This window comes from Macrotis lagotis, chromosome X (genome assembly GCF_037893015.1).
Source record: "Macrotis lagotis isolate mMagLag1 chromosome X, bilby.v1.9.chrom.fasta, whole genome shotgun sequence".
In the NCBI taxonomy this organism is placed as follows: Eukaryota; Metazoa; Chordata; class Mammalia; order Peramelemorphia; family Peramelidae; genus Macrotis; species Macrotis lagotis.
The window spans coordinates 651,934,924-651,962,884 of NC_133666.1; the positions used below are offsets into that span (position 1 = coordinate 651,934,924).

The following is a 27,961-nucleotide window of genomic DNA, read 5'->3' on the forward strand; positions in this document are numbered from 1 at the left end:
TTAAAGTTAATTTAAGTTTACTACTATGCCCTTTTCTCCATTTTTGTCCCTCCTCCTTCAAAGTAGCTTGCACTGGGAAGATATACTGAAGTTGTTTAATTAAAAGTAGAGGCTGTGTTGCTGCCATCTGGAAACACGAGAGAGGTGATGATAAGGTTCATGTGGCTCAGACTTTTCTGACTACTCTTTTAGGGGTGGCAAGCTCATAGATTCGAGGAGAAGGCTCTGCCTTCAAGGCAGCCTCTGAGACACAGTAGGGGTTATGCTCCTCATGGAAATCTTTCCGCTCCTTGGGTTTGGCCAAGGAGACGGTTCGTTTACTGGCCATGGTGTTCTTGGTCCCCTCTGAAATTTCCCAGGAGCAGGGCTTGTTATAGGTGTAGTTAGCATCAAGCACCTTAGGCACTGCAAAGACAGACAAGAAAGAATTGGGTTAATTTTGGGCAGAGCTATAGGCTAGACTTCAAGGAGGAAGGCAATTTAAGGAAGGAGGTATAAACCTAAAGGTTCTAGTACTTCCAAACTGCATCATAGAACCATTGCTGGGAGGGACTTGGGTACTTGTCTAGTCCAATCCTTCCATTTTTCAGATGGAGAAATTGATGAGAGGAGGGGGGGACTGGGGATTGATCAAGGTCTCAGTTTTCACATCTGTAAAATGGAGGTTTTAAATGAGATAACTTCCAAAGTCCTTTCCATCTGAAGAGTAGATTTTCTAAGGTCATATTAATAATAAAAAAATAGTAGAGCAGCAAAATTCCCTTATCAGATCACAATCTATTGTTTTTCTATCTCTTCAACTTCCTTCCCTTCCCAAACTTTGCTCTATATGCATCCCAGGACTGTCTGACCTGAGATCCAAGGAAATAGAGTTGAAGGAGGAGAGTATTCCAGGAATGAAGGCAGTCAATGCAAAGACACAAAGACAAAAGATGGAGTGTTGTGAGGTATGAGGAACAGGAAGAAGACAAGTGTAACTAGACCATAATGTATTAAATAAAGAAGAATGTGTAATGAAATTAGAGATAGTTTAGAACCTAATCAGAAAAGTTTATATTTGATCACAGAGGTAAGAGGTAACAGAGAATTACTAGAGTTTATTGAGGTGGGGATGACATGATCAGACTTGAATTTTATTTTTTTAAAGGCAAACAGGGTTAAGTGACTTGCCCAGGGTCACCCAGCTAGTAAGTGTCTAAGGCAGTTAAATGGTGCAGTGGATAGAACACTAGTCCTGAAGTCAGGAGGACTGAAGTTCAAATCTGTCCTCAGACACTTGACTTCAGCTGTGTGACTCTAGGCAAGTCACTTAACTCTGATTGCCTCATATCCAGGGTCATCTCCAGTTGTCCTGAGCTCTATCTGGCTACTGGCTCCAGAAGAGAAAGTGAGGCTGGTGACTTAGTACAGTTCCCCTCACTCAAATTCAAGTCACATGCCTGTCATGGTATCACTTTCCTGTTATGGTCTTTTTTAAGAATGAGGGACAAACAACAAACAAGAAGACTGAATTTGACCTCATGAAGATGAATCTTCCTGATTACAAGCCCAGTGCTCTATCCACTGTGCCACCTGACTACTCAAGACTTGAGCCTTAGCAACATCACTTGAGCAGAAGGGACAGACTTGAAGCAGAGATACTAATTTCTAGGCCACTGCCATGGCACCTATTGTGAACTATTAGTGGCCATATGAAGGAAAGAGAAGGAATGCATTTGAGACCCCCATCAGGGTGTGTGTGTGTGGGGAGGCAGAAACAACAAGATTTGATAATTGATGGGACATGTGCAATGAGAGGGAGTGAAATATCTAGAATTCTGAACTGAGATTTTGAATCCAAGTGGGTGGGGAACCTAGTAACCTTGTCAGATGTGAGAAGTTACATAATTGCATGACTGGATCGAACACAAGTTTTTAATCTCAATATCCATTGGGCCCTCCTTGCTGCTAGTCATTCTTAGACTCTTCCATGACTAATCCTGTTCTTTTCCTTTCTGAGATGATTTTCTTCTTTCTTCTTTCCTTAAACCATTTATATCAGAGCAGAGGACCTTGAGTCCTATTTTAACAAGAAAATAGAGACCATTTGTCATGAACTTCCTTTCTCTTTTACTCAAACCATGACTTCTTTCCGGATTTTCTATAATGGTAGAGGGCACCATCTTCCTTCCAGTTACTTAACTCAAAACCTCAACCACACTTACACTCATCCCACATACCTAATATCATGTCAGGCCTCGTCTTGTTGCTACTTTCATGACATTTCCACCTGTCTCATATTTGTCCCCTTATCTCCATTTCCAGTCACCACTCTGGTGGTGAAAATTCCCTTATCAGATCATAATCTATTGATTTTTCTATCTCTTCATCTTCCTTCCCTTCCCAAACTTTGCTCTATATGTATACTAGGACTAATCCCTCAACTTTTAGTTACCTCCAAGGCCATCAACCCTGCACTAGCCACTCTTTCCTTTTCCCTGATCTTGACCCCTTGGAGGACCAAATAAACTCTGCAGTTGTCTTCTTTATCCCCTTAACATTATGTTACCTATTATGATCTGTCAAGCCCAAGTCTTAGATGAGTCCTACCCTATACTGTTTTTACTCCTATACACATGCTGCTAAATAGAATTGGAAAAAACTGTGAAATTGTTATGATTAGGTCTACTTTAAATTTGTTTTTGTCCATAATCTCAACTGCATCTTCACAATTGCTGACAATCCTTTAATGGATTCCCTAATTAAGTCACTATCTCAGTTTCTGTGGTCACTCTTCCAAACTTTTTCATCTTTCATGAAATCTTCCATGACTCCTTTTCCCTGACCCTCTCAGGTGAGAACGTTGCCTAATATTTTATTGAAAAAAAATTGAGACCATTTGCTAATAGTTCCCTCTTCCCTCCCTCTCATGTCATTATTACCTAGAAATGCTTTCTACCACTATTTCAGCCTTCATTTCTGTCTCTCCCTGGCAAGGCTAGCTCCTCCAAATGCCCCCTCTATCATCTCCACTATTTCTTTTATTTTTATTTTCACTTTCTCCCTAATAATTGCTTCCCTACTACATACAAAAAAATCTGTATTTCCCTCAAACACCCTCCTTGATCTTTCCATTCCCAGTAACTATGATCCTATTTCTCTCTTATCTTTGGTGGTTAAAATACATAATAGGTTCTTCCACTTTCCCTCTTCTCAATCCCTTACAATCTGGTTTTTGACTTTAGCATTACACCAAAACTACTCTCTTTAAAGTTACTAATGATATCAATTGCCAGATTCAATGGCCTTTTCTTAGTTCTCATCTTTTCCTTTCTTCAGCCCCTCATACTGATGAACATCCTCTTCTTTTTCAATATACTTTTTTTTCTAGGTTTTTGCAAGGCAAATTGGAGTTAAGTGGCTTGCCCAAGGCCACACAGCTAGGTAATTATTAAGTGTCTGAGGTCACATCTGAACTCAGGTCCTCCTGACTCCAGGGCCAGTGCTCTATCCACTGTGCCACCTAGCCACCCCCATCCTCTTCTTTTTGATGCTCTCTTCTCTCTAGGTTTTTGAGGCACTTCTCTCAATTCTCCTCCAACTTGTCAAACCACCCCTTCTTAGTCTCTTAAACATCAAGATTACCAACTATGGATATCTTTACATCTATCTTTTTCTGAGTCTTATTCTTTTCTCCCTCCATACTCATTTGCTGTGTGATTTCATTAGCTCCTATGTATTCAATTATAATCTCTATGCTGATGATTTTCAAATCTACCTATCTAGCTCTAATCTTTTTACTCACCTCCAGTCTCACATTACAGATATCTCAAAAAAGATGTCCTCTAGACATCCTAAACTCAACATGTTCAAAAATGGACTTTTAGTTTTTCACCAAAATCTTTTTTTTTGTAGGTTTTTACAAGGCAAAAGGGGTTAAGTGGCTTGCGCAAGACCACATGGCTAGGTAATTATTAAGTGTCCGAGGCTGGATTTGAACTCAGGTACTCTTGACTCCAGGGCTGATGCTCTATCCATTGCGCCATCTAGCCACCTAGCCACCCCTCCACCAAAAATCTTTCCCCCGTTAAATAAACTCTTACTTTTACCATCTTCTTACAAATATCTCTCCACTCCAGTTCATTCTCTATTTAAATGCCAAAGTAATTTTCCTATAAAGTATAGGTCTGACTACGTCATCATCTCTTAACCAACTCCAGTGGCTCTCAATCAACTCCAAGATTAAATAAAAATACTCTATTTGGCATTCAAAGACCTTAATTACCTTCTCTCCTACCATCTTTTCAGTCTTCTTATAAATTACACCTCTACAATATTCTCTAATCCAGTAACACTTGCTTCTTATGATTCTTTCCATCTCTTAACTGCAGACATTTTCTCTAGCAGACCCCTCCTCCCCTCCTCTCCCCCCCAAGGCTTCCCTCCTTTCTTTCAAGTTCCAACTAAAATTCCACCTCCTACATACAAGATGCCTTTTCCAGTTCCATTTAATTTTAGTCTTATTTCTAATTCTGATCTTATTTCCTATTTGTCGTGTATATGCCTTATTTTTGTACATATTTGTTAAGATGTTGTCTTGCTATTAGATTATTACCTTCTCAAGGGTAAGGACCATCTTTTACTATTCTTTGTATCTCCAAGGCTTAGTACATAGTAGGCTCTTTATAAATGCTTATTAACTCAGTGATTGGTGCAAGTCCTCATCACTTCACCAAACCATTCTCCACTCAGCTACTAATATGATCTATCCAACGTGCAGATCCAACCATCACATCTCCCTAAACAGTAAACTAAATGGCTTTCAGTTACTTTCAGCAGCATCATCATCAACTAACAACAACAGTAATTAACATTATATGCCTCCTCTATGCCAGACATTTTACAATTATTTCAGTCTTCACAAGAACCCTGGGGGTAGGTGCTGTATCCCATTTTACAGATGATGAAATCAAGGCGAGCAAAGGTTAAGTTACTCAGGTCTTCCTGACTCCAGGCTGATCTATTTGACTCTTTTTTTTTAGGGTTTTTTTTTTTTGCAAGGCAAATGGGGTTAAGTGGTTTGCCTACCACTTACCCAGGTACTCCTGACTCCAGGGCCGGTGCTTTATCCACTGCGCCACCTAGCCTCCCCGTCTGTTTGACTCTTAATGCTCTTCACAGCCTGACCTGCTCCTACCTTTACAATCTTCTTTATACCTTATTTAAATTGCCTCTCCCTCCTGCTCCCAGAATCCCCCATCACCTTCGTCTCTGCACTGCTCTCATTGCTCCCTTCACAGGGGGACTCCATACTCCATACTCCAGACTCCAGTTTTCCTTCATTCCTCAAATACTCTTTCGCCTCAACTCTGCCTCCTGATTTCTCTGGGTTTCTTCATGCTTGAGTTCAATATGTCTGTGCCTCTCCAACCCCCCAATTCTCTCCTCTTTTGCTCCAATCTCTGATGAATTCCTTCTGAGAAGTATGGTGGCACCACTGTCCTTTAAGGAGAAAATTTATTCTAAAATTTTTTCCAATCTTTTCCATTTTTTTTGTTGTCCTCCTTTCAGTTTTATCCTTAAATACTCTCAGAACGATCTGGATTGATCTCATCATGTTTCCTATAAACTTTTATATTGCTTCTTGAGCTTATATTTTAAGCATATCTCTGATATCCATCTCTCAACTTGGTAAAGTTGATCAAATGTTTGTTGACTAAGGTCAGTTTCTAACTTCTTTTAGTGTCCTCATTGTTCATCTCTTCAAGAGAATTTGCAAACCATTCTTCCATTTAGTGCTAACTTTCTTCTGGATTTTGTTTTCATTTTTAACAAGAATGTCAACACTGATATGATTCAGTCCCTCCATAGTATATTCACTCTATCACAGGATGAAGAGCTCTTATTTAGAGTACCAACAGCTGTTAATGTTTATTGACAGTCCAAAAAGTGTGTGATTCTTAACATCTGATGCCTCTTTATCCTTACTGCTGCAGAAGTGAAAGGGGATGCACCAGTTTGGAACCTACTTTGTTTTTTCTTTGTTTCTTGGGTTGGTATAGCCAAAGAATTTATCCACAAGAGGTCAGAACAGTGTTAATGGTTTGTTTTATACAAAAATAGGCTAATCTTTGGATCTTTTATGGAAACCACAGTCAAAACTTTTTAGACTGTTAAGGAGATGCTTACCAATTGGAGAATGACTGATTAAATTATTATGTATGAAAATATTGTAACAATATTCTGTAATAAGAGATGAGGAACAGCATAGGTTCGGAGAAACCTGGCAAGACTTGTATGAACAGATGCAGAATGTAGTAAATAGAACCAGGAAAACAATTTATACAGGAACCACAACATTTTAAAGACAAACAACTTTGAAAGACTAAGGATTGACCAATATAATTATCAATCACAATTCCAGAGGTCTTATAATGAAATGTGCTATCCACCTCTTGACAGAGGAATGATGAGTTCAAGGTGCAGGATGAGGCATATGCTTTCGAACATGGACAATGTGGGAATTTGTTTTGCTTGACTGTGTATATGTTCCTTTTTCACCCCTTTTTAAATTGGAGGAGGTGACAAGAAAATAAATGCTTATTAGTTGAAAAACAAAATCATATAAGAAGATAGGAGGAAAAATAGATCCTTTCCATAATGGTAGTTATGCTTGACTGGCATAACTTTTGAGAATCCAAGTCACCTCTATGATAAAGTTTTAGATTAGGACTTTATGGGCCTATAAGAATAACAATAGTAACTTTCATTTCTATTTGTCTATGAAGTATTATGTAATACTATGATATATATTATTAATGATGATGTTTGCTGTTCATTTTCAGAGACTATGACATCAGGGAAGTGGTGCCATGACATGTATGTGAACTGGATTTGAGTGAGGGGAGTTCTGTGCTAAGTTACCAGCATCACTTGACCCTCTGGAGTCATTTGGGTTCAGTGGCCCTGGTTGTGAGGCAATCAGGGTTAAGTGACTTGCTAGTAAAAGTCAAGTTCTGAGGCTCAATTTGAACTCACTGACCCATCTAGCTACCCCATATATTATATATATATATATATATTACACATATATATATATATAATATCATATGTTATTAGGGGAAGCTAGGTGGCACAATGGATAGAGAGCTGGGACTGGTGTTAGATAATCTGAGTTCAAATATGACCTCAGATACTTACTAGCTGAGTGACCCTGGGCAAGTCACTTAACCCTGTTTGCTTCATTTTCATCATCTGTAAAATGAAATGGAAAAGAAAATGGCAAGCTAACCCAGTTTTTTTGCCAAGAAAACTACAAATGGGGTAACAAGGCATTAGACATTTTTGAAAATGACTGAACATCTACTACCACAGCATAATACAATTATGAAGGAGAGAATTCCTGATGGTGGAGTTTGGGACACTGTCAGATCAATAGAGAGGGTTGGCATGAGGGAGGCAAGAAGACAGGGGCACCAAAATTTCCTTCATATCTCCCTCCATGACTCAACTTCTTTTCTCCTCTAGAATTAGAGGGGAAATGGAACAGGACTGCTAGTAAATGGAAACATTCTCAATACAGGCAACCTACTAGCCAAAGTGTAGATCCGGTTTAAGTTTGGATATCGCTGCCTAGCTTTTTCTGTGAAGTATATTTCAGTAAATGATAGACTTTTGTTTCTGGGGGTTGCCAGTTCCAGGGTTCGAGGTCCAGGTTGGGCCAGTTGTGCTGCCTTTGAAACTTGGATCTAGGAAAGGGGGGGGAGGAAGAAAGCAAATATTTTAGTATGGGGCTAGCAAGCTCTCATCCCTCTCTCTTCCTACTCTTTGCTCACACTAATGTACAGTTCTAGAACTATCCATGTCAGTCAGGCAATAAACATTATGCACCTAATGTGTACCAAACATGTGCTAAGGCATTCAGCCTAATAGATACTCAGAATACAAAAAATGGCAAAAGACAGTCCCCTAATTTCAAAGAGTTCTCGTTGTAATGGGGAGACAACATGCAAGCAATATAGTTACAGAATAAAATGTGGGGAGTCTCAGAGGGAATCATTAAAAGTGAGGACTAGAAAAGACTTTTGCAGAAGGTAGGTCTTAGCTAAGACTTGAAGTTGGGGAAGCTAGAAGTCAAGGGGAGAGTTTTCCCATTTAGAATCAGATCTCACCTAATTAGGAAGGTTTAAGAGGGGACCTGTCTACAGGTCAAGTGATAGATGCAACAACTTCTTAGTGGCCCCATCTGAACTTGGGTATCCCAGGTATAAACTTGTCCCAGCCACATTCTTCCCATGTTACCTTGAGTGAGTCACTTAAAACTCTGGGTCTCCACCTGTAACTTGTGAACAACTCTAACCATTGCGGAATTTTTTTTTCTCTGACACCCAGCCTCAATCCAACTCTTTCCAAAATGTCTCCCATTGTTCCTGATTCTGCCCTCCCCCCCAAAAAAAACCCCTGCAAAACGAAGAATATTTGCCACAAATTCATAAAGACCACTTTTTTGCTGCTCCTAAGTCTTCTACTTTCCAGGCTAACCTTTCTCAGCTCCTTCAACCAATCATCATGGGACATGATCCTTTACCATCATGTCTACGTGGCTACATTGGAAGTTATCCAGCTTGTCGATGTCCTAGCTAAAATGTTGGGCTAGAATGAGACAGACTAATTCAAATGACTAGAAGAGTAAAGGAAGACAGTGACCTTCTCATTTCTGGAGGTTAACTCTCTTGGCTCCCATATCATATTGCTGATTTGTGTTGTTCTTGTGCCCTGAGTCGATTGTCAGAAAAAGTCAAGTCAGATCAAGTCAACACCATTTAATAAGTGTCAATATGTTTCAGGCATTGTGTTAAGACTGGCAATACCGTCACCCATCAAAATCCTCACCCCAGTCTTTTCTCTCAATAACTCCTATCCACCCATGCTTTCCCTTTCCCTACTTGATCACATTGTCTTTTTTTTAATTCAAGTACATGTCTTTATATTTATATCTACTGAATTTCATTATATTGAATTCAACCCAATATATTCTTGCTTGTCCAGCACTATTTATATCCTGAATGCGGTTGCCTGAGGGAGGTTGAATGAGATAATCTCTCTAAAGTTCCTACTAACTATAATAAGAATAAGAGTAATAGGGGGTGGCTAGGTGGCATAGTGGATAGCGCACTGGCCCTGGAATCAGGAGTACCTGAGTTCAAATCCGGCCTCAGACACTTAATAATGACCTAGCCGTGTGGCCCTGGGCAAGCCACTTAACCCCATTGCCTTGAAAAATCTAAAAAAAAAAAAAGAATAAGTAATAATAGCCAGGCCCATTGCTAAATATTTTACAATTACATTTGTTCCTTGCAAAAACTAGGAAGAGCGAACTAGTATTATCTCCGTTTTTACAGTTGAATAAATTGAGGCAAACTGAAGTGACTTGTTCAAGGTCACGGATAGTAAAAGCCTATGGTGAAATTTGAACTCAGGTCTTCCTAAATCCAGAACCAGCACTCCGTTGTACTATGGCGCCACCTGGATGCCCTAGCTCTCTCAGTTTATGGTCTTGGGAATTAGTTTGATGACATTTGATAATCAATACTTTCCATCAGTAATGAAAATGCTCCTGAGATATGGTATACTGTCACCTGAAAGTCTTTGAACTATTCTGCAGGGCCCTCAGTTTTTCTTATCTCTCCATCTTTACCCCACATAAAACTTAAGAGACTGTCAAATATTTTCCTAAAATTGTATCCCCCATGATATATGAGTGTAAACTAATCTTGATGGAATCTTTTTTGGATTTGGGGGTGAGTTTCCTTTTCTTTTGTTGTTCAGTTGTGACCAACTCTTCTTGAGCCCGTTTGGAGTTTTCTTGGCAAGGATACTGGAGTGGTTTGCCATTTCCTTCTCCAGGAAACTGAAGCACACAAGGTTAAGTGACTTGGTAAGAGTCACACAGCTAGTTAGTGTCTGAAACCAGATTTGAACTATCAAAGAGGACTCTTTCCATTCCAGGAGCTATGCATTCTGGTGATCGCTTAGTGGCCTTTTTCTAACTGCTGACTAAACATCTCTTTTATAAAGTTATGTGGACATTTTGTATGCTAAATATACAGATGGAGATTCTGGATTGGTGGAGAGTCTACCTGAAGACTGACTTTCTTGTGAGAACCTGGTAGAGGAAAGACATTCTTCTTTGAGAAAGGACCCATGTGATCTCAGACTCTCTTTGGCACTGACTCCAGATACATAATGAAGGACAGACTTTGAACATTCCAGGAATATAGGGAGAGCTGCTTCCTCAATGAACCTCTGAATTCTAGCTCTCTTTCCTAAAGACTGGGGGGAATTCCCCTTGGATGAGTGAGTGTTGTATCTCTCTTGGTTGAGATGAGCTTTCATCTCACTCCATCTAAACAACTCATTCATTCTTGGAAAATTTCTGACACATTCTCCTCTGATTCTGTTTGCTATTTGCTTGGAAAGATGGATTTACTTGCTATTCACTCTTTGGGATAGTCTTTAACCTAAATAGCCTTTTGGTGGAAAAGATTAAGATGGAGGCAAAAGTCTGTTGTAGCCCTCCCCCTTTAAGGGCAGCTCTTAAGTGAAATGTTTTTTTTTTTATTCTGAACCCCTTGTACCTCAAATCAACAATATTTAGAGAGGATAGATATGTCTAGTCTGTATCTTCATTCCCCAGTCATCTGGGCCCAGCACGTAATGGATATTTTTAAATATTCATTGTTTGTTGACTTAAAGAATGAGGCTCCACCATCATTCAGTATAACTCAAGGAATTTAACCCTGATAGCTACCAACAAAAAAAACTTTCTTGGAGACTAGATTAAAGGGTGCCCAACCTGTTGGTGCTCTTGGGACTTGCCTAACTTTCCATTACCAACTGATGTTTGTCCTTTGTTCTTGAAAAAGAAAATGACATCAGAGAGGTTATACTATGGCAAGTGAATTGGATTTGAATGAGGGGAGTACTGTGTCAGTCTCACTTTTTCCTCTAGAGGCATCTAGTTCCAGTGGTCAGATAAGGATCAGGATGATTATATATGGCCCTAGAAGCAAGCCAACAGGGTTAAGTGACTTGCCCAAGGTCATACAGCTAGTAAGTATCAAATGTCACATTTGAACTCAGGTCCTCTTGACTCCGGGATTGGTGCTCTATCTGCTGCACACCCTAGCTGCCCAACTCTCATCCTGGCTCTTCTTTCTTCAGGGGAAGTTCAGAGCTAAGATGCTGCCTCCCATGAGCCACATTTTGGTAACCCATGTGGACAAACATATCTTCCATGGAAATACATTTTAGAGATACAGTCTCAAATTTTACCCACAATTGAAGACAAGCTCACTGATATATTGTTTGTAGACTGTTTTCTCTTTTTTTTTTTAAATTAAGATGTGAATCATCTTCAGGTCTTTTCAGGTATCTCTCTTCCTCTCTTCTTTTTCCAAGTCTTATTGGATGAGCTCTTTTCAACTGCACTTTCAAATGTATATCATCACTGTTTGAAGATAAAGTAACTGACTCCTCCCCAGAGGTCCAGCTCTCCAGGAAAAGTTTATGTATTTTTAGGACATGTGTACAGTGGTCCTCCTTTCTTTTCTTTCTTGTGTCACTTTGATGACCTAACAGCAACTTGTTGGCAGTTACAGAAAAGCTATTCATATGTAGTGTTAAAACTGCCCAAAGAATTCTCTCTTCTCTTCTCTTCTCTTCTCTTCTCTTCTCTTCTCTTCTCTTCTCTTCTCTTCTCTTCTCTTCTCTTCTCTTCTCTTCTCTTCTCTTCTCTTCTCTTCTCTTCTCTTCCTCCCTTTTTTCTTCTCTTCCTCATCTTTCTTTCTTCTCCTTTCTCTTTATCTCTCTTCCCTGTCTTTCCCCCCTATAATTCTCTTTTGCTCTCTTTTTTTACATGTACTATTTGTTTTTTTTAATTTTTTTATTCTCATTTTGTACAAATTTTTTTTTACATTAATAAAATATTCTTGTTTACAAGTAAACAAAATACCCCTCCCCCATGAATATAGATATACTTGCTTGGGCGAAAAAAGTAAAGGGGAGAGAAAAAAAATTAAAATTAAAAAAATAATAGTAATAATTGTAGGTATGGCCAGGTGGCACAATGGACAGAGCACCAGCCCTGGAGCCATGAGCACCCGAGCCCATATCCAGCCTTGTAAACCCAACAATCACCCAGCTGTGTGACATGCAAGCCACCCGATCCCCACTGCCCTGCAAAAACCAAAAAGAAGGAAAAAAAAAAGACCCAAAATAAAATAAAATAGTAATAATAGTAGGGGTGGCTGGGTGGCAGACAGAGCATTGGCCCTTGAGCCAGGAGCACCTGGGTCCAAATCCAGCCCCAGACACCTAAAGATCACCCTGCTATGTGTCCCCCAGGCAGGCCACCCAGCCCCACTTGCCCTGTACACTCCTCCAAATAATAATAACAAAAAATGTGTTTCAGTCTTTGTTCCAACACCATCAACTCTGTCGTGAGTGGATCACATTCTTTATGATAAGTCTTCCATATTTTTCCAACGTTGCCATTGCTGATCGCAACTCCTTCCTTTCTTATTTCTCTATTACCATGTACTATATTTTCTCTCTCCTTTCACTCTGACTCTGCTGTAGGGTTGCTGAGTGGCGCAGCAGACAGATCCCTGGTCCTGGGGCCAAGAAGCCCGGAGCCCCCATACTACCCCTTAGGCCCAGAATCCACCTGGTCCTATGGTCCTGGGCAGGCCTTCCAATCCCAGCCCCTTGCAAGAAGTAAAAAAGAAAATGTGTTATATCTGACCACTCTCCCCCCATGGTCCATCCTCTCCTCCTTTGTTCACATCCCCCCCCCCCCTTCCCCCTGCTCCCCCCCTTCTTACTCCAGATGCCTATACCCCATTGAGTAGATATGGTGTTTCCTCTCCTAGCCACCTCTGATGAGAGCAAAGGTTCCCTCATTCCCCCTTGCCTCTCCCCTTCCATATCATTGCAATAGCTCATTGTAATAAAGAAAAATCTTATTATATGACATATCTTGGCCTATTCCCCCTTTCCTTTTTCTTTCTCCCATTACATTTCCCTTTTTTTCTATTGACTCCATTTTTATACCATATTTTATCTTTGAATTCCACTTTCTCCTGTGCTTCAAACTTTAAAAGCTCCCTCTACCTGCTCTATTAACTGAAAAGGTTCATATGAGTATTATCAGTGTCATTTTTCTATGCAGGAATACATGCAGTTCATCCTCATTAAGTCCCTCATATTTCCCTCTCCTCCAATCTCCATGCTTCACCTGAGTCCTGTATCTGAAGATCAAACCTTCTGTTCAGCTCTGGCCATTCCAAAAGGAACCTTTGAAATTCCCCTGGTTCATTGAAAGTCCATCTTTTTCCCCTGGAAGAGGACATTCAGCCTTGATGGGTAGTTCATTCTTGGCTGCATTCTAAGCTCTTTTGCCTTCTGGTATATTGTATTCCAAGCTCTATGAGCTTCCAATGTAGTTGCTGCTAAGTCCTGTGTGATCCTGACTGCAGCTCCATGATATTTGAACTGTGTCCTTCTGGCTGCTTGTAATATTTTCTCTTTGACTTGGGAGTTCTAGAACTTGGCTCTAATATTCCTGGGGGTTGGTGTTTTGGGATCTCTTTCTCGGGGGGGATTGGTGGATTCTCTCCATTTCTATTTTGCCCTCTGCTTCTAGAATATCAGGGCAATTTTCCTGTAGTAATTCTTTGAAAATGATGTCAAGGCTCTTTTCCTGATCATGACTTTCAGGTATTCCAATAATTTTTAAATTGTCTTTCCTAAGCCTGTTTTCCATATCAGTTGTTTTTTCAATGAGATATTTCACATTTTCTTCTAATTTTTCATTTTTTTTTTGGTTTTGAAGTATTGATTCCTGATTTCTTGTAAATTCATCAATCTCCCTGAATTCTATTCTTTGTCTGAAGGATTTGTTCTCCTCAGAGAGTTTTCTTATCTCTTTTTCTATCTGGCCAGTTTTGCTTTTTAAGGCATTCTTCTCCTCAATAACTTTTTGAACTGTTTTATCCATTTGACCTAAGCTGGTTTTTAGCATGCTATTTTCTTCAGCATTTTTTTGGATTTTCTTGACTAAGCTGCTGACTTCATTTTCATGTTTTTCTTGCATCTCTCTCCTTTCTTTTCCCAGTTTTTCTTCCAACTCCCTCATTTGATTTTCAAAGTCTTTTTTGAGCTCTGTCATAGCCCGAGCCCAATTTCTGTTTTTCTTGGAGTCTTTAGATGCAGGAGCTTGTGCTTCCTCATCTTCAGACTGAGTATTTTGATCCTTCTTGGGCTCATTTGCAAAATATTTTTCAATAGTCTTCCTTTTGTTTCTCTGCTTGCTCATTTTCCCAACCTGGGCCTGGTTTTGGGGTGCTTCCTGAGCTTTTGGGACACTCCCACAAGGGTCTCAGTGTGTGAGGCTCTGTCCTCCCTCCTGATCTGTGAATGACCATAAATGCCCCCCTCTGCCACAGGCCTGAGGTGGGGGGGGCCGTGCTGTTCTATGGTGGGGCCTAGACTGGGATCAGGATCTGATTGTGGTCAGAGCCCCAGAGTCCAGTTCCAGAGGCAGAGGACAGAACTCTGCAGTCTCTCTTCACTCCCCTCCCTCAGCTCAATGGGCTCATGCCTTGGAGGCTCCTGCTAACCAGCTCTGCCTGCTTCTGTTTCCGGATGTGGGCTGGGGAAAGACCAAGATGCTCTCTGTGTGCCCTGAGGGCTGGGCTCCACGTGCTCACTCTGGCAGAGGTCGCCCCCCCCCCCCGCTGTTCCCCCACTTTGTGCCTGGTGCTCCTCGGGGTGCAGCTCAGGAGACTCCCCCGCTGCTGTGAGCTGTGACTCCCAGCGCCCTGGGGCTGCCTCTGGGAGGCTGAAGTTCTTTCGCTCTGGCGGGCCATCCCTCTGGTGGGCCGACTCTCCGACCCCGGGGAGCAGAGCCTTTCTGCTCTTTTCCAGGTTACCTTGAGTAGGAGAACTGCCTCACTGGGTCCCTCTGTGGCTTCTGTCTCTCGAATAGAGTTCTTAGCTTATGAGTTTTATCAGAGAGCTCCTAAGACTGGATCCCTTCTTGTTGCCATCTTGGCTCTGCCCCTTGCTCTCTTTTTTCTATTTCTTCCTCTCTCCCCCTCCTCTTTCTATTTATTTATGTACATTTATGCATTTATTCCTATTTGTATTTATGCATATGCATGTATGTAATCTATACAGGTTCACAAATATGCACATTTACACACTTTAAAAAAAAAGAAAACTTCATTTATAGAGGCATTCCCTTGGCTCCTTTACCTTCTCTACAGGTAGGGACATCCCTCTATATTTTCAGCATGGTTGTCAACCCCTTGGCTATGTCAGAAATACAAACATTTCACACTCTACAAATATCTCCCTACTCCATATTTTATGGAAGTGAGATTCTTTGCCCTTTATCATTCTTGGGAATAGCTCCCCTAGAAAATTCTTCACTCAATAGTGGCCTTCTCCCCTCAGGACCACAAAGTAGGTTGTATTTCCTTAACAAACTCATCATGAAACATTCTGTATTCTAATCAGTTCTCTGTATTTGTGTCTTATTTCCCTAGTAAACTGGAACTCCATGAGGGAAGGGACCATGTCTTATCTAAATTTTGTATCTTCACTCCTCAGTCATCAGGGCCCAGCACATAATGAGTAATTATAAATGTTTATTGTTTGTTGACTTAATAAGACTCCACCATCATTCAGTATAACTCAAAGAATAGAACCCAGGGGGTGCTAGCTTACCAAAAAACCCCAAGAGCTTCTAATATCATCTAATATCCTCCCTCCAATTATCAAGGAGAGCAATATTTTGGAATGATAATTGGAAATGGAAGGAGCTGGCAATCACCTCAGAAAGACCAAGAAGATAGAGAGCAGAGCAGACACACATACCTCAGAAGGATCAATGATCCAAAAGTTGCTCCGCAGTTTTGGATATGCAAGCACCTTTAGTCGAGGTGAAGCCTTGGCCTCCAGTGATGCCCGTGAAATGGGCCAAATGGGTGTGGACCTGAGTGTGGACCCCCAGAGAATATCACAATAAAAAACTCTCCTGCTCCTGGTGGTCCTTTTCCCCCAGGCAAAGCCTATGTAAAATCTGCACCCCCCTTTCCCTCCTCCCCAGAAAACCCTTAATTTTCAGTTTGATGAGATGCCAGGGGCTACAGGATGGATCTGGGCATCAGGGATGAAACTAGCACACACATCCTGATGGAAATAACTAACTAAATTTGGGGCATGATGAAGTATCAATCCTTTTCTTTTTTCTTTTTTTGCAAGACAATGGGGTTAAGTGACTTGCCCAAGGTCACACAGCTACATAATTATTAAGTGTCTGAGGCCTTATTTGAACTCAGGTCCTCCTGACTCCAGGGCTGGTGCTCTATCCACTGTGCCATCTAACTGCTCCATGTCAATCCTTTTCTGATGCCCTATGCTTGTGGGTAAGCAGAAGGGGATAGGCTCTGGATGGCCTACCAGAAGGGCTCCAAAAAGAAGCATGGGGATCTCACTATCTCCCTTCCCCTCTGATATGTTGACTGGACCCTTAAAGAAAGCCTTGGTCCAAGCTAGCCTTTAATCTATCAATAACCACAGGACTACCTAACCAGATCCCAGTTAGAATCATACAAAAGGTCAGAGCTGACAGGGCAGGGAGAGGGGAGAAGGAGAGGCTTTAGAACACAGAAAGTCAGAACTGGGAGGGCCCTTAGAACAAAAATCACACCTGGGAATGTCATCAGAATAGGGTGTCGGAGCTGGGAGGGCCCTAGAGCATATCAGACAGAATGTTTAAACTGGAAGAGCATTTAGAACATAGTAGGGTAGAGCTAAGAGGACCCTTAGAACATAGGATACTGGAGCTGGAGAAACCCCTGAGCCTCCTCATCTATAACATAAGGAGGGTTGTGCTATATATTCCATAAGGTACTTTTCAGCTCTAATATTCTAAGAGTTTAATCTCTAGCTTGGACAATGCCTGAACTGGGAGGGAGCTCAGAAGACATCCAACCCCATTCCTTCATTACCCTGTTGGATTTTCCCAGCTTTGAGTAGGATTCTGGCTGAAGTCAGAAGAGGCAGTGACATGAGATGGTGGTGAATGCAGGGTGGTCCACCTCTTATCTTCCCTCATTGCAACTGCCCCCCCCCCACTTCAGCCCTCTTACCTGCTTTCATTGTAGTAAGTTGAATAGAATCGTTTGGGTCTAGAGAGTTCTTCTAGTCTTGGCGTCACAACTACAATTAAATTTTTAAAAAACAGCCCAGGAATTACTCATACATCCTTCTGACAAATAGGGAGTGACAGCTCCTGAGTGGCCCCTTGCCTTGCACAATAGGTGTCTTCCTGAAAAAGCTGTGTTCAAGTCAAATTCAATTTAAAACATAGGAAGGAAATGTAATCCCACAGAACTGGGAGGGACCTCCAAACATAGACCCTAGAACACAGAATATCAGAACAAGGAGAGATCCTTGAACAAAATGCCTCAGGTTAGCTGGCCCTTAGAACATAGAGTACGAGGTGTCAGAACATGGTCAAAAATTGGAACAGATAAAAGTCAGAGAAAGCTTAGACATAGATCATCAAAGCCAACTACCTCATTTTATAGGTGGGAGAACAGGTACCAAAAGGAGAAAATGGCCTACAAGTAGTAGCATGCCCCTTGTCCTCACTCTGAGTAATGGGGTACTCTTACATAAAAATTGGGGGGTCACCAGGCTTTCCCTGGATCTGCATAGCTGCTCAATAGGCAGGGGGTAGGAAAAAAAAGACCAATGTATAGATGGAGAGAGACTTCCTTAGCGACAATGGGGAAGGAAAGTAGGTAAAGAACATAGGCTTGACTTACTAGGAAAAGTCACACTGAGGGTAGTATTTGGTTGTAGCTTATCTGCCCAATATATCGAAGGCCTGGAAGAAACCAAAGAATTTCATGGTTTATAAGAGCTACAGTTGAAAACAACCTCAGATATAATATAACCCACTCCCTCCCATTTTATATATGATGAACTGAGGACCAGATGTGTCCATTTCCCCTAGTTGCCCCTTCCTCCATTCTAGCCACTTATCCATTTATACAATTCTTTCACAGTTCCAAACCCTCAGGTGGATGAAACTAGGGGTTGACCTTTGCTCTGTTTGTGCTATTTCAACCAGATTTCCGAGGTCCCTTTCTTTTCTATCACTAGCCAGGGACTCCCCTTCTTTCTTGATTCATCAATCTCTCAGTGTCACTTAAGACCCTTTTTCAGCAACAAAGAATCCCAAAGAATTTGGAGACAATCTTATTCAGTCCCCCCACTGCAGTTCAGTAGTTGTCAAGGGACCAGGTCATACAGTGAGGAAGACCCAAAAACAGGGTTCTCTCACTTCAGTTCTGGAGCATTGACATTCTCTGCTGTAACATCTATCTTGCCTTCCCTTTTTGACTTTTCGAACCTTGTCCATTCTGTCACACATAGAACTTCTCGTTCCTCTCTTCCATTCCAAGAGACAAAGGTCTCTTTTACTTTCTATGACTCTGCCTTCAAATGAACCTGATCTAAGGGTTGTGTGGGGCTTTGGAATGGGATGAAGGGTCTTGGGGGAAGAGAGCCAGTCTGGAATGTGATTCTAAATAGTAATCAAGGATCTCAAAGGTTTGGGAGGGAACAGGAGGCCCTTGGAGGTGGAGATTAGTGAAGACCCTGAGCTCCTATGACCATTTAGAATTATTCAGTGTCAGATCTGGAAGGAACTTTAGGAAAAAGAAATAGGATGTTAGAGCTAGCAGGACTCCTTCCACCCCCCCCCCCCCAAACCATCCCATACAATGCCCCCTCTCCCCTTTTACAAAAAGGAGAAACTAAGGAAAGTGACTACAGGCTGAGATCTTTTCATCATCCTCCCTATTCCCCAATGATACACCTGACCAAGTTCACACCTGTCTATGATGAGCTGGTGATTGACCTTGGGTTTGGCCAGCTCATCAATCCTGCATTTACTGTGACGTCGAGAAGCACGGTGTTGTGGTCGATGGTTCTTCTTCCATGAGTGCAGTTCAGTGACAATGACATTTGGTATGTCATCTTTTACACAAGGATGTGAGATGATCTCCCTTGGGAAGAACTTGGTGTTAAGGTTGAGGGCAGGAGAAGGCTATTAAAGGGTGTGAAACTGGGGACATAAATTCAAAGTGGGAAATCATGGAAAGAGCCCTGAATTTGAAGTCTATCAAAGTCCAGTGCTGCCATTTTTGCCTCCTGTGTGACCTCTTCTTTGAGGACTCAGTTTCCACCACCTACCATTCCTTTTTAAGATGGAGGGACTGAGTTAAATGGTCTAGTCTCTAAGAACATTTTGAAGTTACATAATCTGGGTTTGACAGATTGTAAGACATTCAGAGTTCGAAATTCTTTGTTCTGAGATCTCATTCATTTTTGAAATTCTGGGTTCTTCTGGGTTTTGCAGACTAAGGTCCCTTTCTTCTGATCTTCTGCGTACTAAGATTCCTACTTTGTGCTCTGATGCTCTACTATTGTTCTAAGGGCCTTTGATACTCTGAATTCTATGAACCTAATAAAGCTTGAGCTGTCCTTCCCTGCATCAGATATATGCCAAGAAAGTTCCCCTCTTATTGATAGCCCTGTCTGGGTTGTTGTTCTTGTTCAGTCATTTTCAGCTCTTCACAACCACGTGGGACTCTCTGGGCAAAGATACTGGAATGGCTTGCCATTTCCTTCTCCTGTGGATTAAGGCAAAAAGAGGTTAAGTGATTTGCTTAAGGTCACACAGATTGGATTTGAACTCAGGTCTTCCAGACTTTAGACCCAGGATTCTTATCCACATGAGTCACCTGGATGCCTCCTATGCCTGTCTGCACAGGTTCTTATTCATTGTGTCTCTTTTCATTATTATTTTTTAATTAATTTATTTTGAATTTTACAATTTTTCCCCTAATCTCACTTCCCTTCCCCCACCCCCCACAGAAGGCATTCTGTTCGTCTTTACATTGTTTCCATGGTAAACATTGATCTAAGTTGAATGTGATGACAGAGAAATCATATTCTTAAGGAAGAAAAATAAAGCATAAGAGACAGCAAAATTACATAATAAGATAACGGGTTTTTAAAAAATTAACAGTAACAGTCTTTGGTCTTTGTTCAAACTCCACTGCTCTTTCTCTGGATACAGATGGTATTCTCCATTGCAGACAGCCCCAAATTGTCCCTGGCTGTTGTACTGATAGAATGAGCAAGTCCTTTAAAGTTGATCATCACCCCCATGTTGCTGTTAGGGTGTACAGTGTTTTTCTGGTTCTGCTCATCTCGCTCAGCATCAGTTCATGCAAATCCTTCCAGGCTTCCCTGAATTCCCATCCCTCTTGGTTTCTAATACAACAGTAGTGTTCCATGACATATATATACCACAGTTTATTAAGCCATTCCCCAACTGATTGACATTCACTTAATTTCCAATTCTTTGTCACCACAAACAGGGTTGCTATGGATATTTTTGTACAAGTGATGCTTTTACCTTTTTTCATCATCTCTTCAGGGTATAGACCCAGTAGTGGTATTGCTGGATTAAAGGGTATGCGCATTTTTGTTGCCCTTTGAGCATAATTCCAAATTGCTCTTCCAGAAAGGTTGGATGAATTCACAACTCCATCAACAATGTATTAGTGTAAGGGCCTTTGCTTTTCAACCATAGACTTGAGAATATGGTTATCATTAATCTCTACTATCCCTTCTCTACCTCCTTTTTATTATTATTTTTTCTCAATTAATCTTATACCAAACATATAGTAAACAATTATGCATCAGTGGCAGGAATAAAAATGCCCCTACTTTTATAGAGCTTGCTTCCTCTTCTTCCTTCTCCCCTCCTCACTTCTCTCCTCCTCTTTCTTCTTCTCTTCTACCTCCTCAAATTCTTCCTCCTCCTTTTCCTCTACCTTCCCCTTTCTTCTTCTACCTCCTTTTCCTCACTTCTACTTTCTTCTTTCTCCTCTATCACCCTCTACTATTCTTTCCCCTTCCTCTCCCACCTCTTCCCTTCTTCTTTCCCCTTTTCCTTTCCCCTTACCTTTCCCCTCCTTTCTTCTCTTCTACATCTTCCTCTCTTCTCTTTTTCTCTACTTTTATCTTTTCTTCAACCATCCTCTCTTTTCTTCTCCCTCTCTCTCTTCTGCCTCCCTTACTCTTTCTGTGATAAAGAATAAGTAGGATTTTTCACTCAGAAAACCCAGGTTTGTTTTGTTTTGTTTTTAGGTTTTTGCAAGGCAAACAGGGTTAAGTGACTTGCCCAAGGCCACACAGCTAGGTAATTATTAAGTGTCTGAGGCTGGATTTGAACCCAGGTACTCCTGACTCCAAGGCCGGCGCTTTATCCACTACGCCACCTAGCCGCCCCAGAAAAGCCAGGTTTGAATCCTGCTTATCTGCTACTTTACTATGTGACAAATAAATCCCTTTACCTCTCTAGGACCTCAGTGTCCTCATCTGTAAAATAAGGCAGTTGGAGGGGAGGATTACAAAGGTTCCCTTCCAGCTCTAAATCCTATGAATTGGAAGACAAAGGATTCTAGAATCTTAGACTCGGAAGAAACTTCATTGGTCAAGTAATCTAAGCCTCATTAGCCTAGTTCCTCACACTTAACTCTGTTGGCCAAGCCTCTTGGACATTCTCCTCTTTAGGTTTTCATGACATTTCTCATGTCCTTTCTGAAGCTCCATCTTGGTCTTTGCTGGCTCTTCATCCATGTCACCAGCTAACTGTGACTATTCCCAAAGGCTATCACTCTGGTAGCTGTGGCTAATTCCTTGATACTCTTCTTTCTTTTCTAATTATCCCAGTATTTGACTCACAGACACTCCTCCCTAACTCTCTAAGGCTCCTTTTTTCTCTATGCATTCTCATTTGGTGATCTCATCAATACTCATAGACTCAATTACAACCTCTATGGAAATAATTCTCAAATCTATATAGCCATTTCCTATGGGTGAGTTCCCGTCCGAAAGTCATGAGATCTGAGTTCAAATCCAGCCTCAGATGCTTATTAGCTGTGTCAAATCTAGGTAAGTCACTCAACTTTGATTTCCTCCAAAAAAAATGTTCAACCAAATATAAATCGAGCCCTAGACTCTATCCACTGTTCCCTTTCACTGCCCCTACTAGTCCTGCTCTTGGAGTGTCATCACTTGCAAAGGCACCATTTCCAAGCTGATGAACTCTGAAGCTCCCTTATCACCTTCTATTGTACTTCCACCTCTCCCTATGCCTTGCAATTCCTTGCATTCAGTTCTCTCCTAGGTTTTCATACCTATTTTAGCTATACTCTCTTTCTCGATCTTGACCCAAAGGTGAACCAGTTCTGTTTGATAATATTCCCTTTCTTTGAATTTCTCACCCAGTCAAACCTCCACCTTGTCTCCTTCCTCCACTCTGCCTTTGCTCCTGCATAACTGTTCCTAAACAAAGCTTCCAAAATCACAAAACCATATTGACTGGGTTCATCACAAATTTGTTAGACAGTCACAACTGTGTTCTTGAGCAGTCAGTCTGCACCCTACCTTATGAATTCATTATCCCATCCTGTACATTTTCCAAACCTTTTCAAACTTCTCATGACTCCTTTTACCCTCAACTGTCTCAGCTGAGATTCTTGCCTCATATTTCATTGAAAAAATATAGCTAATTTACTGAGAGCATCCTCTTCTCACTTCTTTCTTATCTCACATCACTTTACTCCTATTTCACATAATGAGGTAGCCCTCTTTCTTGCCAAGGTAAACCCCTCTAAATACACAAGTGATCCCATGCCATCCTTTCATCTTCATTGTCTCTTGTATCATCTCCTCTCTATCTTCCGTCTGTCCTTCCTTACTACAATATGTATATACCCACATATATATATGTATATATGAGAGAGAGAGAGAGAATAAAAATAAAGAGAACAAGTGTAAATAAATTCAAAGTAATTTGGGAGGAAGGGCATTGGACTCTGAGGGGATCAGGAAAGGCTTCATGTTAGAAAAAAGTTGTCATTGAGGTACATCTTTAAAGAAGAGAAGGATTCTCTTCTTTAAATTGGTAGAGGTGAACATGAAGTACATTTGAAGAAAGGGGGATAGCCAGTGCAAAGGCAGGGAAATGGAGTTTTGTGTGAGGCATGGAGATAAGACCAGTTGGCTGAATTTTGAACTGGAATGGGGAGTAATACATAATGAGGCAAGAAAGATCATTTGGAGCCAGTTTGTCAAGGGCCTTAACAGTCAAACAGAAGAGACTGTATTTTATCCTAGACTTTCATGGGTGTCCAACCTTTTAGCTTTCCTGAGTCACATCATCCAACGAAAACTTGTCATGGATTGCATATAGAACTTAATATATATTTATGTCTATAATGTAACCCGTTATTACCTGAATGGGTTTTGAGGGCCACATGAGGCTGTGGGTTGGATACACCTATGAGGTAATAGGGAAGTACTAGAGGTGATTGAGTAGGGGAGAACGGTACATGTAGAAAAATCATATTAGTAGCTTGTGTGTATAGAATGGATTGGAGTCATGAGAGAGTTGAGTCAGAATGATCATTCAGGAAGCTGTGGCAAAAATGTAGGCAAGAGATTATTGTTGTTCCCAGTCAAGAGCTTATGGCATCTTGGGTAAGCCACTTAACCCCATTGCCTTGCCAAAAAAACCTAAAAAAAAGAGTTTATGGCAGCCTGAACTAAGATGGCATCTGTGTGAGTAGAGAAGGTATTAAATGTCCAATAGATTGGTTAGATATGTGTAGTGAGGAGATGAGTATAATTAGGTAATAAATATGAGATATTGGGGGAAAAAAGTGATGCCTTTGACAGAAATAGGTAAATATGGAAGTATAGAAGAGGGGGTGAGCTTTAGGGGAAAATGAGTTCTGTTTTGGAAATATTGATGGTTAATGGACAACCAGTTCCAACCATCCAGTAGACAACTGAAGGAAATAAATAGATCTGGGAGTCATCTGCAAGGGACAATAACTAAGCCCACAGGAGGTAGTTAGCTAGCTGGATAACTATATAGTTATTAAGGTATTAAAAATTAATAGGTGCCAGGCACTGTTAAACTGGGGATACTGAAACAGGATCATCTCTATTTTTAAGGAGTTTACATACTAATAGGGCAGGTAGGTGGCACAGTGGATAAGAGCACCAGTTGTGGAGTCAGGAAAACCTGAGTTCAAATGAGATTTCAAGACACTTACCAGTTGTGTGATCTTAGGTAAGTCACTTAACCCTGATTGCCTCACATCCAGGGCCATCTCCAGTCATTCTGATCCATATCTGACCACTGGATCTAGATGTCTCAGGAAGAGAAAGTGAGGCTGGGGATTTAGCACAGCACTTCCTCTCAGATCCAATTTATGTGTATGTCATGGTATCGCCTCCCTGATGTCATGGTCCTCTTCAAGAATAAGGACAAACTATAATGTGTCACAGTGGGTATATTGGGTTTGGAGTATTGGGTTTGGAATCAGAAAGTCCTGAATTCAAATCTAGCCTCAGACATTAGTTTCATGAGCCTAAGCACGTCACTTCATCTTCACTTGCCTCAATTTCCTTAACTGTAAAGTGAGGATAGTAGTACCTACCTCAGAACTATTGCACAGATTAAATAAAATGCTATTCATAAAATGTGCACAGTTGATGTTACATAAATGTTTAGTTTCTCCAGTGAGAGAGACAGCATGTAAACAAATAAGCATATTCAAGATATAGAGTAGAAGGAAGGCAACCTTGGGGTTGCCTGAGTGTTTGGGTCACCCAGGAGCTGTCCAGGCAAGAAGTTATAAAGGTCTACTCTAGGTTGGTGGCTGTAATTGGAGAGATAGGAGCGTATTATAAGACATCTCCCAAAGGGAGAAACAATAAGATGTGGCAACTAATTGGGAATGAGGGATGATGAAAAATGATGTATCAAAAAGGAACCTGAGGTTTCAAATCTGGGAAAACTGGGCAGGGGTGTTCTTAATAAGCAATAAAAAGTTTTGAATGGGAAAAGTTTGGGGAGGGAAATACTGAGCACCTTGGTTTTTCAAATTGCTTTAGGATATCCAATTTGAAAAGTCCAGTAGGTAAATTGGTTAGGACTGGAACCCTTGAGAAAGAATAGAAAGAGTGCAGGGTCACAAAAGCTCTGAGTAAGAAGAGGGATGAGTTTTAGGGAAAAATGAGTTCTGTTTTGGAAATATTGATGGTTAATGGACAACCAGTTTCAACTATTCAGTAGACAACTGAGAATACAGGATAAACTCAGGGGACAGAGAGAGAATGAAATAAATAGATCTGGGAGTCATCTGCAAGTGACAATAACTTAACAGTTAAACAGAAGAGACTGGTGGCACAGTGGATAGAGCACTGGCCCTTGAATTCATTCCCTTACAAAAGGACAAACAAACAAAGAGTATCCAGGAGAAAATAGTCAGCAGTGTCAGGAGCTGCAGAGAGGTCAGGAAGGATAAAGGTTGAGAAAAGACCATCAGATCTGGCAGGTAAGAAATCACTGGTAACTTTGGAGAGAGCAGTTTCAAGATTAAATTATTATGAAATCAAGTCAAGAAGTTATCAACTGCTCTGCTTTTGGTAGAAAGAATTCATTCAGATGTCTTAATAATCATAATCAATAAATATTTTTAAGCACCTACTATGTAGCCCAGGCACGATACCCTTCTGTAACATGCTTAATCTCACAGAATTCTATCTCCTGAGTTGATTGGCTTCCTCTGAAGAATTTAAGTTCTTATGATACTGCCTTTTCTGTTTCTGAATCCTTTAGAAACTGCTCTTCTGAAATCTGGGTTGCATAGAAGCCTGCCCTTCTTTCTGTTCTTTCTTTATGACAAATTCACATCACTCCAAAGGTTCCGTCATTATCACCCTAGTTACTGGTTCCTCCCTACTGGTAAAAATCAGATCTGGGAATGAAGTTTCCCTTGACAAAATGAGCATTGAGTCAAATCAGGATATTTGTAGTTGTTCTGCTTTGGGAAGAAGGAGAGAAATAGTAGATGTCCAGACATCAAAAGTCCCTTATCTCTGCTCAGCTGTGCCTTTATTTGAGATTTAGGAACTATTGCTTCTTTTCTGCTCAGGTGATTTGTAGTATAATCCATTGGCAAAACCATTCTGTCTCTCCCTCCATCAGTCTTCAGCCAAATTCTCTTCCGCTATGTTTCACCATTCTGAATTTTTCTCATATTCTCAATATAAAATACTAATCCCACCTTGCCTTTTACTAATCTTGTTTCTTTTGAATATCTATCTAGAGTCATGTCAAAGCCATGGATCTCATCCCATCAATCCTACAGGGTATACCTGTGAAATCAAATTTGCCTTCTTGCATTAGGATGTCTAATTTTGCCTGTTGTTTAGTTGTATACTTATCTGAAGATGTTTGAAAGCATGAATAATATTGCTGACTTTTCTTCCATTTTTGTTTCTGTGAATTGTTGGGTGTCATAATGATTATTCTTCATTCTGCATTGTAGCCACTCTCCATAGTACCTATCTTGGTGGATAGACTTGAACATCTCCTTTTTAGTTTGAAATTAGGGAGTAACCAAACTTGGGTTCAAATATAGGTCATGGATGAGAGTCATAGCTTTAGAGATGAAAAAAAATCTTAGAGGTTAGATAGTCCAGTTACTCCATTTTAGAGAGACAGAAAATGAGGCCTAGATTTGTGAAGTGATTTGCACAAGATCATACGATTGGTATGGTATCCTGAGCCAGGGTTTGAACCTACATCTTTCTGACTTAAAATCTAATAATGATAATAATAATAATAATAATGTTTGTCCTTCATTCTCAAAGACAACCATGACATCAGGGAGGTGATACCATGACAAGCACATGAATTGGATTTGAATGAGGGGGTTCAGTGCTAAGTGATCAGCCTCACTTTTTCCTCCAGAGTCATCTGAGTCCAGTGACCAGATATGAATCAGGATGACTGGAGATGACCCTGGATATGAGGCAGTCAGAGTTGAGTGACTTGCCCAAGGTCATACAGTTAGTAAGTGACAACTAGCTGAGGCTGAATTTGAACTCCCATCCTCCTGACTCCAAGACTAGCTGTAGCTATCTTGGTTTTTTTTTTAGGTGGTTTTTTTTTTTAGGTTTTTGCAAGGCAAATGGAGTTAAGTGGCTTCCACACAGCTAGGTAATTATTAAGTGTCTGAGACTGGACTTGAACCCAGGTACTCCTGACTCCAGGGCCGGTGCTTTATCCACTGTGCCACCTAGCTGCCCCTCACTTACTCTTTCAACATCCTCTGAGTCCAGTGGTCAGATATAAATAAGGACAATTGGAAATGGGCCTGGATTTGAGGCAATGAGGGTTAAGCAACTTCCCCAAAGTCATGCAGCTAGTAAGTGTCAAGCATCTGAGACCAGATTTGAACTCCTGTCCTCTTGACTCCAAGGTCAATTCTGGACCTAGCTGCCTTTTAATGTTCCATTATTAGTGCTTTACCCCCAAATCTGAATGAAAACAGAAACAGCCTCAAATTCAAGATCAAAAATAGGGCAATTTGGGTCATTCAAACGTTTGGATTTAGAGGCTGAATATTTTGTGGTTCTCTTTCTTCCTCCCTTCCCCATTCTCTTCATTTCTACCCAGATATTTAAGACAATGTGGATGACAGATAGGGTCTAGGTCTCTCTTTTCTCCTCCCTTATCCCAGACTGGGGTCATTCGTTTATTTTTCTTTTTCCAACCGTACCTTTTTGTGGCAGTTCTCATACCCTTCATGGGAAGACAGACTTCCAAAGGAAGAACTTCCAGGTGAACATTTTGTACTAAAGACCCATGGCAATGTTTAATTACTTCCATTACCTCTCATGGAAGTACTTCTCTGCTTATGATTTTCCTTTAAAGTCCCTTCTTTTTCTTTCACTTTCCCCC

General features: G+C 40.8%; 1 protein-coding gene across 3 annotated transcripts; it reads right to left on the reverse strand.

Annotated features, from left to right (window-relative positions):
• Positions 1-27,961, reverse strand: SPMAP2 (sperm microtubule associated protein 2). 3 transcript variants are annotated; one of them, XM_074204925.1, is made up of 7 exons: positions 27,780-27,961; positions 18,954-19,127; positions 17,880-17,941; positions 17,199-17,268; positions 15,922-16,039; positions 7,571-7,727; positions 1-405 (listed from the first exon to the last, which is right to left on the reverse strand). In XM_074204925.1, the coding sequence occupies exons 1-7, from the start codon at positions 27,887-27,889 to the stop codon at positions 167-169; spliced, it is 930 nt and encodes a 309-aa protein (XP_074061026.1). In that variant the 5' UTR covers positions 27,890-27,961; the 3' UTR covers positions 1-166. The 3 variants fall into 3 exon arrangements, with proteins under 3 accessions (XP_074061026.1, XP_074061027.1, XP_074061028.1); XM_074204926.1 differs by lacking the exon at positions 27,780-27,961 and adding an exon at positions 25,697-25,875; XM_074204927.1 differs by lacking the exon at positions 18,954-19,127 and having other exon boundaries at positions 27,780-27,960.